The 12,934-nt window shown below is 65.1% G+C and overlaps 1 protein-coding gene across 1 annotated transcript in view; it reads left to right on the top strand.

Moving 5' to 3' along the window:
- The window catches only part of NOL4L (nucleolar protein 4 like), a 61,211-nt gene extending 48,494 nt beyond the window's left edge, over positions 1 to 12,717 (top strand). The window contains exons 6-11 of the mRNA XM_086474658.1: positions 7,280 to 7,551; positions 8,270 to 8,455; positions 8,535 to 8,726; positions 8,814 to 8,936; positions 9,244 to 9,445; positions 12,518 to 12,717. Coding sequence (XP_086330784.1) covers positions 7,280 to 7,551; positions 8,270 to 8,455; positions 8,535 to 8,726; positions 8,814 to 8,936; positions 9,244 to 9,445; positions 12,518 to 12,717 — 1,175 coding nt within the window. The remainder of the gene's footprint in view (positions 1 to 7,279; positions 7,552 to 8,269; positions 8,456 to 8,534; positions 8,727 to 8,813; positions 8,937 to 9,243; positions 9,446 to 12,517) is intronic.
- The last annotated feature ends 217 nt before the right edge of the window (positions 12,718 to 12,934 follow it).

Raw genomic sequence — 12,934 nt, 5'->3', positions numbered from 1 at the left:
ACGGCACCCTCCTCGCTCCGCCGTAGCAGGGTCACTTGCTGTGGGCGGCGTCGGGTGTCGGGCGGTTCCTGGCTCCCCTCCGCCGCCGGGCTTCCCTCGGCCGAGCCGTCCCTGCGCCACGTGAACACAAATGTGCATTTGCCAGCCACAGGGAAGGCCCAGCAGGCACATCGACAGCCATCGTGACAACTGGCCATTGCAAGAGGGGGTCTGTGAGTCCTGAGCCCCCCTGGCTTGTCCCAGGCTGCAAAATCCTCACTGTTTTCGGGCATTCTTGCACTCCCAGAATCCCTAGCTCAGAGCCCAAACAAGACTAGGACCAGCATCCAGGCCTTACAACAGCTAATGTGACCTTGTCTTACTTTTCTTAGGCCCATATTTCCTCTGTCCCTGGAGTGTCCCCACACTGTGCTGTCCCTGTGGCAGAAGCCAGCAAGCGTGTCCCTGCCTTGCCCGAGCGCTCTGGGCCGGTAGCTCTGTTCCCCGTCACCTCTTCCAGGGGCACGTCTGCTCCTCCCGAGCAAAGGCCCTTGCCAGCGATAAACACCCTCCTTTCGGCGTCTTTTGAAGAGCTGTCCTTGGCTGCCGCACGGCTGAGAAGTGCAGCACGGACGCTGCGGAGCCGTGGTGTTTTCGCCAGCCTGTCACACCGAACTCGGCGCAGGACGCCCTCCCGGCCGGTGCGGGCTCTGCCGAGGCGGTCGGTTCACCCTGCTGGTGCACGGAGCAGTTTGGGGGGGCTCTTCCTTGGTCCAGGGCAGAGAGGATCACCAGACTGCTGGGCAGCCAGCACTGCCTGTGCCCCCATCTTCCTCCCTAAATTGAAGGGGTGAGTGGGGACAGCAGGATGAGCCCTGCAGTGTGTTCCTTGCCTGGGAGGGGTGCGGAGCCCAGTGGCTTGGGGACGGTCCCTGCTCTGTCCTGCCCGAAGGACTGGGGGTGAGCAGCAGGGTCTCTCTGGCGGCAGGTCTGTGCTGGAGGCACCAGCTCGGTGTGAATCCTTCCCAAAGCCACCAAACCCGTTTGTTTAGCGTGGGGAGAGGCAGTGCCCAGGCAGCGCCAGGCTGCGGCGTGTCCCCTCCCTGCAGTGGGATCCGGGTGGCTGCCAGCGGCGGTGGCACAAGGAAAGGCTTGGTCTGCACCACCTCCTTCCCTGCCGCGGGCGAGGGCCAGCTCCTGGCTCAAGCACCCCTCGAGCAGCGAGGTGGCCGGAGGAGCAGCAGTGGGAGGGACAGGGGTCAGGAGGAGAAGGGAAAACCGAGGGGCAGAGCGCGTTTGTGGCAAGGCTGCTTTCTGCAGCGGGAGCTGCCGAGCTTTGGTGCATGGGAAAATGTCCGGCGTGGGGCTGGCGCGGTGAGGTCCCAGGGCCGGAGGGAGCTGCTCCCTCGGGCTGGGCAGCAGAGCCGGGGGGAGACGGCACCGGGGGGCACCTTTCATGCCGAGGGAGGGGGAGCCGGCGGCACAGCGCTGCCTTGTCCAGCCGAGCTTGCCTGCGGACGCGCATTGTGTCCAGCCGTGCCAGATGTCTGGCTCATCGAGGGCTCCGGTCGAAGGCAGGGACCCGGGGAGGGGGCGCGGAGGGTGGACACTTTTGTCTGGGACATAACGAGGTTTGCATTAACGAAGGCAGGCAGGAAATAGAGCGCTTTAACTGGACACCAGCCAGCCCCACTGCTCCGCGGCCCCCAGTGACATTTCTTTTTTCGTTCTTGTGCATCTTGGAGGCAATCAGCCGGGCAGGACCTGGAGAAAATGGGCTTCGTGCTCCGGCCATGTGAGCGGTGTGGTGCTGGGGTGGCTGTGGCAGCTGGTACGGCCAGGGCCTCTCCTGCAGCTCCTCGCCCGGTCGTGGGTGCAGGAGCCCCGGGGTGCTGCTCGCTTGCGCCTAATGAATGCGGTGCTGCCGCCCAGCCACGGCCCCCCGCGGGGCCCCCGTTCCCTCTCGGTCTCTCTAATTTGTATTAAGTATCCCTTCCTCGCGGGCTTTCCTCCTCCCCTTCTTCCCCCTTCTCGTCTCTTTTGTAAGTGAATAATTTATGGCACTTTTCATCTTCCTGGCTGTTGTTCCAGGCAGGCGGCGGTGGGATGCTCTGCGCCCTCCTGCCAGCCGCTCTCAGGCTGGGCGTGCAGCTCCAGCCCGTGCTGGTGCCACCGCGAGCTGGAAATGGGGCAGTCGCCTCCGGGTAGCGATGGGGAGTCTCAGGTGGGAGCAGCAACCTCTGCCATCAGCCTGGCAGCCGTGGGCAGGCAGGGCGCTGGCCAGCGGCTCCGTGGCGGTCCACGGGGTCCCGCTGGTGGGACGCGTTGGTGGCTGCAGCGCCCGAGGCCGCGCAGGCGGGTGGGCAGCAGCCGAGGGAGTGCCGCCCTGGTGCTGGCCGGGGGCTGCCGCTGCGGCGGGGCGCAGGCAGGGCCGGGCGGCCCCTGGCCCACCGCGCGGTGCGGGGCTGCGGCGAGGTTTCCGTGGGCCGCTGGCTCTTACATAAGCTCATTGTTTTCTGAGTCAAAAGAGGTTTTGTCTCCGCTCTGGAGATGTGACAGGAGGAGGAACAATTTGCCCCATTCATCTTTAGCTCTGCCTTTGGAGAGCGGTGCGGTGGCCTTCGCCGACAGAGACGTTAAACCCAACCACTTCCCCGCCGTAAAATCTCCCGGGGAGCAGGTGTTGGAAATCGCCCCTTCCCCTCCTGATCTCCGCAAATCCAGTGCCACAGAAATCAAGGATAATCCAGCAGCCTCTTCAAAATGAAAACGCTGAGCCCTGATTAATTCATTTAATAAGTGACTGATCCCCTCCTCCCCCAGCACCGCGGCCCAAGAAGCCATTTTGCTTCTCGCTCTCCTGGGCTGGGCACCGGCGGGGAGATGCCGAGGCCGCAGCAGAGGTGTGAGGTGGCTTTCCCGTGGCCTCCTCGCTGGCCTCGCCGCTCACCCGGCCACGGCCTGGCCTCCACGATGGGGCCGAGGAGGGTGGCCCTCTGGGGGCCTCAGGGCCAGGCGGCCTCCATGGGGCTCTCCAGCCTCGCCGGCATCCCCTGCACAGGGCTGGGGTCTCCTCCACCTCCAGCCCGCAGAGCCCTGGCTCCAGGGGATTAAACGGGAGAACGAAATACTCCGTTTTCCGACTGAAAGATCAAACCGGTTAGAAGTGACATTGTTTTTACAGTTCCATCTGCTTCAATTAGGGCACGGGGGTGGAGCAGGGGGGCTCCCAATTATCCTCATTAGAGGGGCTCCTCGTGCAGCCAAGCTCCAGCCGCGAGCAGGGAGCTCACCAGGCTCGTGCTGGTTGATAATGAACATATTCATGGCTGCGCAGCCTGGCCCTGCTCGCCTGCTGCTGCCGGAGCCCTGCTCGTTACGTGTGTTTTGGGCACTCGCTGGGAGTCTGCAGAAAAAACCTCTCCAAGCTCAGAAGTTTGGTGAATTTTTACCAAAACGGTGATTCTCTGGGAGCACAGCCAACACAGCCCTGTCGCTGCTCGGCATCGTGCCGCAGCTGCCGTCAGCAGAGCGGGAGCCTAAACCCGGTCCTGGTACCCAAGGCAGGAGGGCTCCCGCTTCCTCTCCCCCAGGCCCTGCTTCTCTGTGGGGTGCCCAGCCACCGCTCGGGGCTGGCCGGGGGCGCTGGAGGTGCCCCAGTGAAGCTGCCTGGGGAGCAGTACCGGCACCGTCTTATCCACGCCGACCAGAACGCAGCTCTCCCTCGCAGGCCCGTCAGTTTTTAAGGTGGCTGAGGCCATCCCCGTTCAGACCCAAGGACCTCGGCAATCTGAATTTGTGGCCGTTTCTCTGCCCAGCAGACTGAGATTAATCCACCACTTTATATGCAGGGCTTCTGGGAGAGCATAACCTGTAAATATGTAGAAATAGAAAATTATCTGTAGCTGGTGGGTTTACAGACCTCATTATTTACATACATTCATCCTTGGTTTAGACTAAATTGTTGTTGCAGTAGGTGCTGGTCACTTCCCTTAGATTCTCGTTTCGTTTTCTTATTCCACCTGGACAGGTTCCTAAACACGTCTTCCTCTTGGCTTGCAATGGGTTTTGGCTGTAGCCAACCCAAGGTTCGTAAATGCAGCAGAGTTGGGTAGAAACCTGATTTGCAGCTGCTGTGTGTGCTCTGTGCAACACAAAAGAAAACCCGAATCATTGAGAAGTCGGGGAGTCCAGACCTCAGCCCCAGGATCCTGCTCGGTGTGAGGAGCTGGTGCAGGACTGGCACTGCTGACAGGGAAGGGGGCTGCAGGGACTGGGGGCTGTGGGGAGGCTGGAGGTGGGTGGGCAAGGGCAGAGCAGGATGCCCAGGGAGGAGCGGGGGGATGCTCAGCGCAAGGCAGGGATGCCCAGGGCAGGTTGGGGATGTCCAGGGCAGACTGGGGGTGCTCAGAGCACCTGCAGGCTTCTCCCAGGGGACGCCTCTCTTGGTGCCTCTTGCCTGTGGGGGGGTTTCACGGCATGGAGGGCCCCCGGCCCCAGCTCTGTGCAGGCGGCCGTGCCGGGAGGTCCCTGCGCTGATGGGCCCTGCGGCACGGTGCTGTTGCCGTGGTTGTGCCCAGGCCGATGGCGGGGCCTGGCGTGTGGCTCGTGCCTCCGCGCACGGGAATAATTCTCCTTAATCCTTCCGAGAGGCATCGCTGGATGAGGCTGGAGCCTCCCTCTGGGAGCCCCGTCTCGCCTGGCTCGGAGAGCAGAGCAGGGGGAGGGACGGCCGCCATCCCACGGGCAGGGCCCCCAGCCACCTGCCCGCTGCTGCGCGGGGCTGTGGCTGAGCCAGCACCGCTCCTGCGCCCGCGCCGAGGGTGCCGAGTGCTGCTGGTGGGTCTGGCGGCGCGCCCTGGCGAGGCGTCCGTGGGGCGAGGGGCAGCAGCCCGGCCGGGGCAGAGACCCCCGAGGAGCACACGCTGGTGCAGGAGCTGAGCCAGGCCAAGCCGTGCTGGAGAGCAAAACCCGTGGGGGTCTGTGAGCACCTGCCCCCCGGTGCCCTGGGACAGGGGGGGTGTGGGGGCAGGAGGTGGCAGTGCCGCCAGCATCCTGCCCGTCCTGGTGTGGCTGAGAAGCCCTGCTGCCATGGTCTGGGCTGCAGCCGCCTGTCAGAGCCCCACCGCTGTGGCCCGGGGGCAGGAGAGCAGAGCTGGTCGCAGGGGGACCCCTGAGCATCCCCAGAGCCTCGTGCTCCCCGGCACGAAGAGCCAGCGCTCAGCCCTGGCCAGGAGCAAGGGCTTCTGCCCGGAGCCAGCCCTGTGCTGGGGAGGGTGACGCCTGCCACCAGCCTGGAGCACCCGGCACATAAACACCACGCCGGGGATTAGGTCAGCTCTGGTCATTGCTCAGACGAGTAAGTGGATCAGCGCAAGGGAAAGGAGGGGGAGGGAGCTCTTCTGAGCGGGGAGCTCGAGTGGGGACCTTTTAATTTAGGGGCTTGCAGGGCCAGGAGCAGCCTTGGCGCAGGCGCGAGGCTGGGCAGCGAGCGCTGGCACCCGCGGTGGGGTGGCTGGGGTCACGCGGCGGCAGCCCTGGCCGGCCCCCATGGTCGGCTTGGATGCCTGAGTGTCCTCAAGGCTGTTTATTTTAAGGGATACAAAGTCCTGGGCTGCTGCAGGGTCACAGGAGCCTCTCATTAAAGTTTCCCGCGGGTGCTGGTGGGGGGAGGAGGAGGAGGAGGAGGAGGAGGAGGAGGAGGAGGAGGAGGAGGAGGAGGAGGAGGAGGAGGAGGAGGAGGAGGAGGAGGAGGAGGAGGAGGAGGAGGAGGAGGAGGAGGGTGGGTGGCAGCAGCTGGGCACCATCCCACCACCCTGCGCTCGCACACCTTTGGACCTGGCACCCATGCGCCAGGAGCCGTCGGCGCGGTGCCGAGGCCGCCCCGCAGCCCGACCCCATTGTCGTGCGGCGGCGGCGCGGGCCAGGCGCGGGGACCGCCATCTGCTTGGCGCTGCCGACAGCTTCTTTGTTCGCCGCCCGGCGCACGCTCGCGCAGGAAGCGGCTCCCCACGTGCTTCGCCCTTTCCCTCTCGCGGAGGCACCTAATGAAATAAAGGATTTACTGCGGCGAGGGGGAGGGAAGGGGAAACGGGCTGAGCAGTTTGAAAATGTCGTGCCTGGCCCTGGGGCTGGGCTCTTGGGCTGGGTGCAGGCAGGGCTGGGTGCAGGCAGGGCTGGGTGCAGGCAGGGCTGGGTGCAGGCAGGGCTGGGTGCAGGCAGGGCCATGCTCTCTGCCTTGGCCGCGCTGTTCTTCGGAGCAGGGCAAGGCGGGGGGTTGGTGTGCTGGGAGCCATGCATGGGCAGGGGGATGGTGCTGGGACCTGGGGGTGGGAATGTAACAGAGACTGAGCAGGAGCCGGGCTGTGCGCTGGGTGTGGGTGGCACTGCCAGGGCCGGTGCCCCCGGGCTGTGGGCTCTGCCTGTTCTGGTGGGGGGGGAAGAGGAGGCCACGCAGCTGATGTGGGGACGGCTCTGGGGCACGTGGAAACAGGGAAGCAGGGAGGTCCCTTGGGCTTTGAGAGGGACAGGAGGGACATCCATGCAGCCCCTGCCCCGTCCCCACAGCAGCGTGCCGAGGAGCCTTGCCGGGTGACGTGCCCGCTGCGAACAGGGCGCCTAACGCTGCTCCCAGGCAGCGCAAACTCGGGGTTTTCCCACCCAAGCGAGCCCGTCCTCGTGTGCCGTCCCCACACCCCAGCACTCCGCAGAGCACCATGTCTCCCGAGCTGCTGGTGCTGGAGTTCATCACCTCCCACTGCACCCAGCCCCAAACTGGGCTGGGAGGACCGTGCCGGAGGCGAGGGACCCGGTGGGGAGAGGCAATGCCCCTTTCTCCTCCCTGCAATGCAAACAGAAACCGAAAAGGACCAAATTCCAAAGTTCTTATTCAAGCCCAGGTGCCGTGGCCCCGGGTGGAGGCGTGGGGACCGTCACCTGCCAGAGGGACGCCCGGGCATGGCACAGCAGTGTCCAGAGTGCTTTGAGGGACAAGGGAGAGGAGCCGTGTGACGATGGCCCTGCGGCTGTGGATGCCGGCGTCTGTACCTCCAGCTGGGGCATCCCAGGGCCCGAAGCGTGGCTGTGCCGGCCTGGCTCCCGGCGGCACACGTGGTGACTCGCCGGCCAAGTGAGCCCCGAGCAGCCCTGGCCGGGCCGCAGTGCTCAAGGCAGCGTCTCACCCGGCGGTGCCGCAGGCGGGCTCGGGGAGAGCTGGCGCTGTGGGGGGCAGAGCCGCTCGCCCACCTCGAGGAGGCGATTGCAGGGTGCCACGGGGGTGACCACGCGGCCTTCCTTGCAGATGATTCCTCGTCAGAGAGCTGCAGCGGGAATGGCTCCTCCACCCTGAACCCCTCCACCTCCAGCAGCACGCAGGGCGACAGCGCCTTCCCCGAAATGAACGGGAATGGCACCGCGGCCCCCATGGACTTCACTGCCTCCGCCGACGACCAGCCCATCAACCTCTGCGACAAACTCGCGCCCGCCCATGTCACCCCTTCCTACCAGTCGGACGGCTGCAGCACCGACGGGCTGCGCAGCCGGGTCAAGTACGCGGTGAAGACCACGGCGGAGGTACGGCCCGGGCTGCAGGCGGGTGCTGCCGGGGTTGGGTGATACGGGACGGCCGGGCATCCCTGGCCGGAGCTGGGCACGTGAGGTGCCCGAGGCCAGGCAGGGACGTGGCTCCTGCCCCCGCACCAGGGCAGCACAGCGCGGGGGCAGCAGGGCGGCGAGCCGTCCCCGTGGAGGGAGGGAAGGACGGACGAGCGCCGCGGTCGCCGGCCGCCGCTGCGGCAGAGCAGCTGTGCCCGGCCGCGCTCCAGCCTCAGGGCTGCTGCTGCTCCACAGAAATCAGCCCGAGTGACGAGCGAGGGAGGGAAAGAGGGATGGTTTGGGAGAGCCGGGGCAGCCCCCGCGCCCCACCTGCCCCAGAGCCGGGGCTCTGCAGTGGGCTCGCCTCGTCCCGACCGGCTGTGCCACCGCTGCCGTGCGAGGAGGAGCCCAGTCCCGCTGGGTCCGGGCAGCGTTTGCCGCAGGGTCCGGGCAGAGCCGTGTTGCCTGCACTTGGGGCCATCGCAGGCTCCCTGAGGCCACCACGTCCCCCCTGTCCCAAGCTGGCAGGAGCTGGTGCTCGAGGGAGCCCGGCTGTGGGTTCGTCTCCCTGGGTTGCAGTGGGACACCAGGAAAGGGGCCAAAAGCAGTGAGCCAAGGAGAAAGGGCTCTTTCCTTGTGACCCTGGGCAGGGGCGGGCAGGCAAGGGCTGCTCACGGTAACCCCTGTCTCCTCTCAGTCCCCTCCGTACAGCTCCGGCAGCTATGACTCCATCAAGACAGAGGTCAGCGGCTGCCCCGAGGACCTGACCGTTGGCAGGGCCCCCACGGCCGACGAAGATGATGATGACCACGATGACCACGAAGACAACGATAAGATAAATGACTCGGAGGGGATGGACCCAGAGAGGCTAAAGGCCTTCAATGTAAGGAGGGCGCTGCGGGGAGGGCGAGCCCGCCTGCCTCCCATCGCAGCGTTCCCACCGTCTGTCTTCTCCTTCGCAGATGTTCGTGCGCCTTTTCGTGGATGAGAACCTGGACCGGATGGTTCCCATCTCCAAGCAGCCCAAGGAGAAGATCCAGGCCATCATTGAGTCCTGCAGCCGGCAGTTCCCCGAGTTCCAGGAGCGGGCGCGCAAGCGCATCCGCACCTACCTCAAGTCCTGCCGCCGCATGAAGAAGAACGGGATGGAGATGGTGAGTGGCCGCCCCGCTGTCCTGCCGCTCGCCGCCGCTCCGGGGGCAGCAGGGCCCTGAGCTCCTTCTCTGCTTGTGTCCCCGCAGACCAGGCCCACGCCGCCGCACCTGACCTCGGCCATGGCGGAGAACATCCTGGCCGCCGCCTGCGAGAGCGAAACGCGGAAAGCGGCCAAGAGGATGCGGCTGGAGATCTACCAGACCTCCCAGGTACGGTGCTCGCGGCCGGAGGTGGGTGAGGGATGGAGCCGGCGGCGTCCTACGGCGGGGTGGGGCGAAGGAGAGACGTTTCCGAGCAGTTTGGCAAAGCATTTTAAAGTCTTTCTAAAAGCCCGAGGGCTGCAGAACAGGGCCCCGTGGTGTGTCCTGAGACTCAGGCTGGCGGGGATGGGGACGCTGGTTTGGGCTGGCCACGCTGCAGCCGTGGGAGAGCCGGTGCCCCTGTGCCGTCCCTCCTGCCGGCCGCAGAGGCCAGCCGGGCTCCTCGCTGGAGTAAGTCTGTGTTTCCCCCGCGCAGGACGAACCGATCGCTCTGGACAAGCAGCACTCCAGAGACTCCACAGCCATCACCCACTCCTCCTATTCACTGCCAGCTTCATCTTACTCCCAAGACCCAGTCTACATCAATGGCAGCCTGAACTACAGCTACCGTGGCTACGGGTCCCTGGGGGGCAGCCTGCAGCCGCCCGCCTCCCTCCAAACGGGCAACCACAGTAACGGTAAGCGGCCACATGCTGTGCCGGGGCCCGCGGCGGCACGGGTAGCCCACCCAGCCGTCGCCTCTGCCCCGGGCCCGGGCAGCGTGCCGTGGGCTCCCCGGTGTCCTGCGCTGTGCGGCTGAGCTGGTCGCTGCGGGGGAGGCAGGGGCTGCTCACGCCAAGCCCGGTCACGGCAGCACCTTTGGCGCCGCCGTGCAGAGCTGCTCCGAAAGCCCCTCTCCTGCGGCCGCTCCTGCTCGGCTCGTCCCATCAGCGGGTGGTTAATTGTTGAGCTGAACTTGGGAGGACTGTTTGGGTGGCCCTGGTGGAGGGAAGGAGTGTCACTGAAGAAAAAAAGAGAATCTGTACCAGCTATTAATTATTAACAGGAGCGGGCGCCTATCACGGCCCTGATCTCGTTGCTGGTATGAGCCGTTCCTTTCCCAGCCTGCGTTGGCTGCTCTCGGAGACGGGGACAGGGCTGGTGAAGTTTGGGGGCTCCGCAGCAGCGCCCGGGGCACAGCCAGCTCCTGCCGTGGGTCGGGAGGGTGGCGAGGGGCTGGGGGCGGCGTGGGAAGAGCTGCAGGGTGGGGAGGCAGAAGGAGGGTGCAGGCAAGGCTGGAGGGGTCGGCTGAGCTAGGAGCAGGTGAACAGAGTGGAGTAGCTGGGAGCCGAACAGGGCACCTTGGGGAGGTGCCGTGGTGCCTGGTGACCCCCTGGCGCCCGGGCGAAAGAGGTGTGGGATGGGGCAAAGGCTCTCCCCTTGGGCAGCAGCTCTGGCTTGGCCCTCCTGGCAGCGGTGGCAGGAGGGGCTCGAGCCCACGCTGGTCCTCAGCCGCTCCTTTGGCAAGCTCTGGGCTGCCCCATTGGCAAGCTCGGGGCTGCCTTCGCTTGCCCTGGTGCTCGCTGGGCTCCTGCCCTGCCCCTGCCCGCCCCGAGGGGAGTGAGGATTTGGAAGGATGTGATTTCCGGAGCCCTGAGAGATGCCTGTCTGGGATTAACTCTTATCATCCCTTCCTAATGCTTCTTAACCCTGAATAAAGATCCCTCCCCAGCCTCCAGCTGCTGAGGCCTAATCCTTGCAGCCATGGAGGCAGCTATGGTTCCTCCCCAGAGCAGCAGAGCCACCCCTGGCCCCCGGCGCTGCCCGGCACCCTCCTCTCGCCCAGCCACGAGTGCTGGCTCCTTGGCAAGAGGCGCTGACCGTGCAGGGTCGTCTCGGAGCAGCCCCCGTGAGCACGGGCCCAGGAGGAGCAGACAGGCCCTGGGTGCAGCACCCAGCAGCAGCACCCAGCAGCACCTCCCTTCTTTCTAATGGATTTTTAAATCTCTGCTTTGCGATTAATTTTTTTCCCCCGTACCCAAGCCCTTGCCCGGTCCCTTGGAGGTAAGAGCGCGCTGCCGGGGCGCTGGCAGGGAGCGCTGCGAGGAGCTGCGCCTTCTCCTCCCGCCGTCAGCACAAAGCCTGCGGGGGTTTGCCGCCCAGAAGCGTCTCCTTCCTCCATCCCCCACCCAAGGCGATTCTTGCTCAAACCCACATCCCCACTCCCAGCTCCTTCCCCCTTGGTGAGCCGGGAAACGGGCTCTTTTACTGCTTCCTTTTCTGTCCAGTGAAATTGCTTTCGCATGAGAGCCGCCTCCTCCTCCTCCTCCTCCTCCTCCCCTTTGCAGCGCTGATGAGCCTGGCGTGGAAGGCCTTTGCTGGTGCCACTCCTCCCGCAGCATTTGCTGCTGCTCCGGCATTGCTTTCCCTCCCACCCCGGGGCGATGCGCTCCCCTCCCTGCCACCGTCACCGGCGGGACCCACCTGCTCTCGGGGCGCTGCTGAACGCTCCCGTCTTGGTTTGCAAACCGCTGCAGCAGCCGGTCCCTGCTCAGTGTCCCTGGTGTCCCACGGCTGTGTCAGGCCACCCAGCAGGAGCTCAGCCCTCCCGAAGCCTTTCTCCAGCACCACCAACTGCTCCATCAGCCTGCGGCGCTCCAGCCCACGGCCGGGGATTAGTTAGTTCAGTGGCTTCTCTTTCTCCTTACGCCCAGGCCCCCTCCTCTCCCTAACGAGCGTCACATCTCCAGCGCTCAGCTTTCCTCTCCGCTCTTCATTTCTGGTTGACCATGTGGTTCTTGCACCTTATTCAGCGTCTCTTAGTCCAGCACGAGGCTAAACCCAGTTTTTTCCCCGGTTTTCACCTGGCTGTGTCACTCCTCAAGCTGGGTCCCAGCTTTCCTGCCAACGTCTTCCACGCGCAGCCACCCGAACGGGGCTGCACACGCGTGTGCGTGGTTGTGCCCACGGATGGCAGGCAGCCAGAGCGGTGGCCGCCGGTGCTCTTGGCGAAGTCGATAATTTTGTGACTTTTGGGGGGTTTAAGATCTGTAGTGACGCGAGGCGGGTTGTGAGCTGGGGGCAGCCGCTTGCCCTGTTCTGCAGAGGACGGGCGCACGCACGTGGCCAAAAATCGCGTGCGATAGAGGTGGAGCGGAGATGGACTTGGGAGAAAAAATCATCCCTGTCCATCAGGCAGAGCATAAATTCCGCAGGACTTCGTTTCATTTACAGGCGAAGCCCCGGAAACGTGCAGCCCAGTAAGACCATCTCGCTCCCCCCCCGTGTTCTCCCTAAGGCCGAGCACGTCGGCGCGCTGGCGGCCGGGGCGGCGTGTGGCAGCCCGGGCAGGACAGGTCCCCGCCTCGCCCCCAGCCCGGCCCCGGTTACCCACCACTAAACCAGGGAGATGCCCCGTGCGGGACGTTACGCGCCACGTGCAGAGGAAAAACCAGGACGTGGAGGATGGCTTTGATGGGCAGGGACCCTCGGGCGCTGGTTTGGCTCCTCCACAGACCCTCCCTCCGCAGAGCGGGTGGGACAGGCTGCAGGACGGGGTGGTTTGTCACGTCGACTCTGAATTCTCTTCCCTTGGGCTGTGACGTGCCTGCGCTGGCTGCTGCGGGGCCGGGGCTTCTCACGCAGCGCAGGGACCGTCCTGCCGGAGCAGAGGCCTGGGAGCAGCGGCTCCCGCTGGGGATCTCGTCGGGGCAGGACGGCCACGGGCCGGGCCGCTCTGCCTGAGCTTCCCTCTCGCTTTTCCTCGGCAGGTCCGACCGATCTCAGCATGAAAGGTGGGGCCTCCAGCACGGCCCCCTCCAACAGCACCAGCAGGGGAATGCAGGCTGCCCAGCTCAGCCCCACCGAGATCAGCGCGGTGCGGCAGCTGATCGCCGGCTACCGAGAGTCGGCGGCGTTTCTGCTTCGATCTGCAGACGAACTGGAAAACCTCATTTTACAGCAGAACTGACTCCCCGTGTCCGCATCGCTCCGCTGTCGACAAGACAATTTATACCTGCTAGAAAGAGGCTCCCAGCGGTGTCCTGCTCAGGATCACCATCGTCCTCCCGTGAAGCGGCGGGTACATGTAGTTTTAGAAGGTGGAATCCAAAAGACCTGTTTTCTTTTACACTCCAAGCACCTGGGACTTCAGGCACAAGGACACGTTTTTGAACCGTACCAACGCC

This window comes from Leptosomus discolor, chromosome 17 (genome assembly GCF_034619465.1).
Source record: "Leptosomus discolor isolate bLepDis1 chromosome 17, bLepDis1.hap2, whole genome shotgun sequence".
NCBI lineage: Eukaryota > Metazoa > Chordata > Aves > Leptosomiformes > Leptosomidae > Leptosomus > Leptosomus discolor.
Note: the sequence above shows the minus strand (reverse complement) of the source record. Positions and strands in the feature narration are given on the sequence as shown.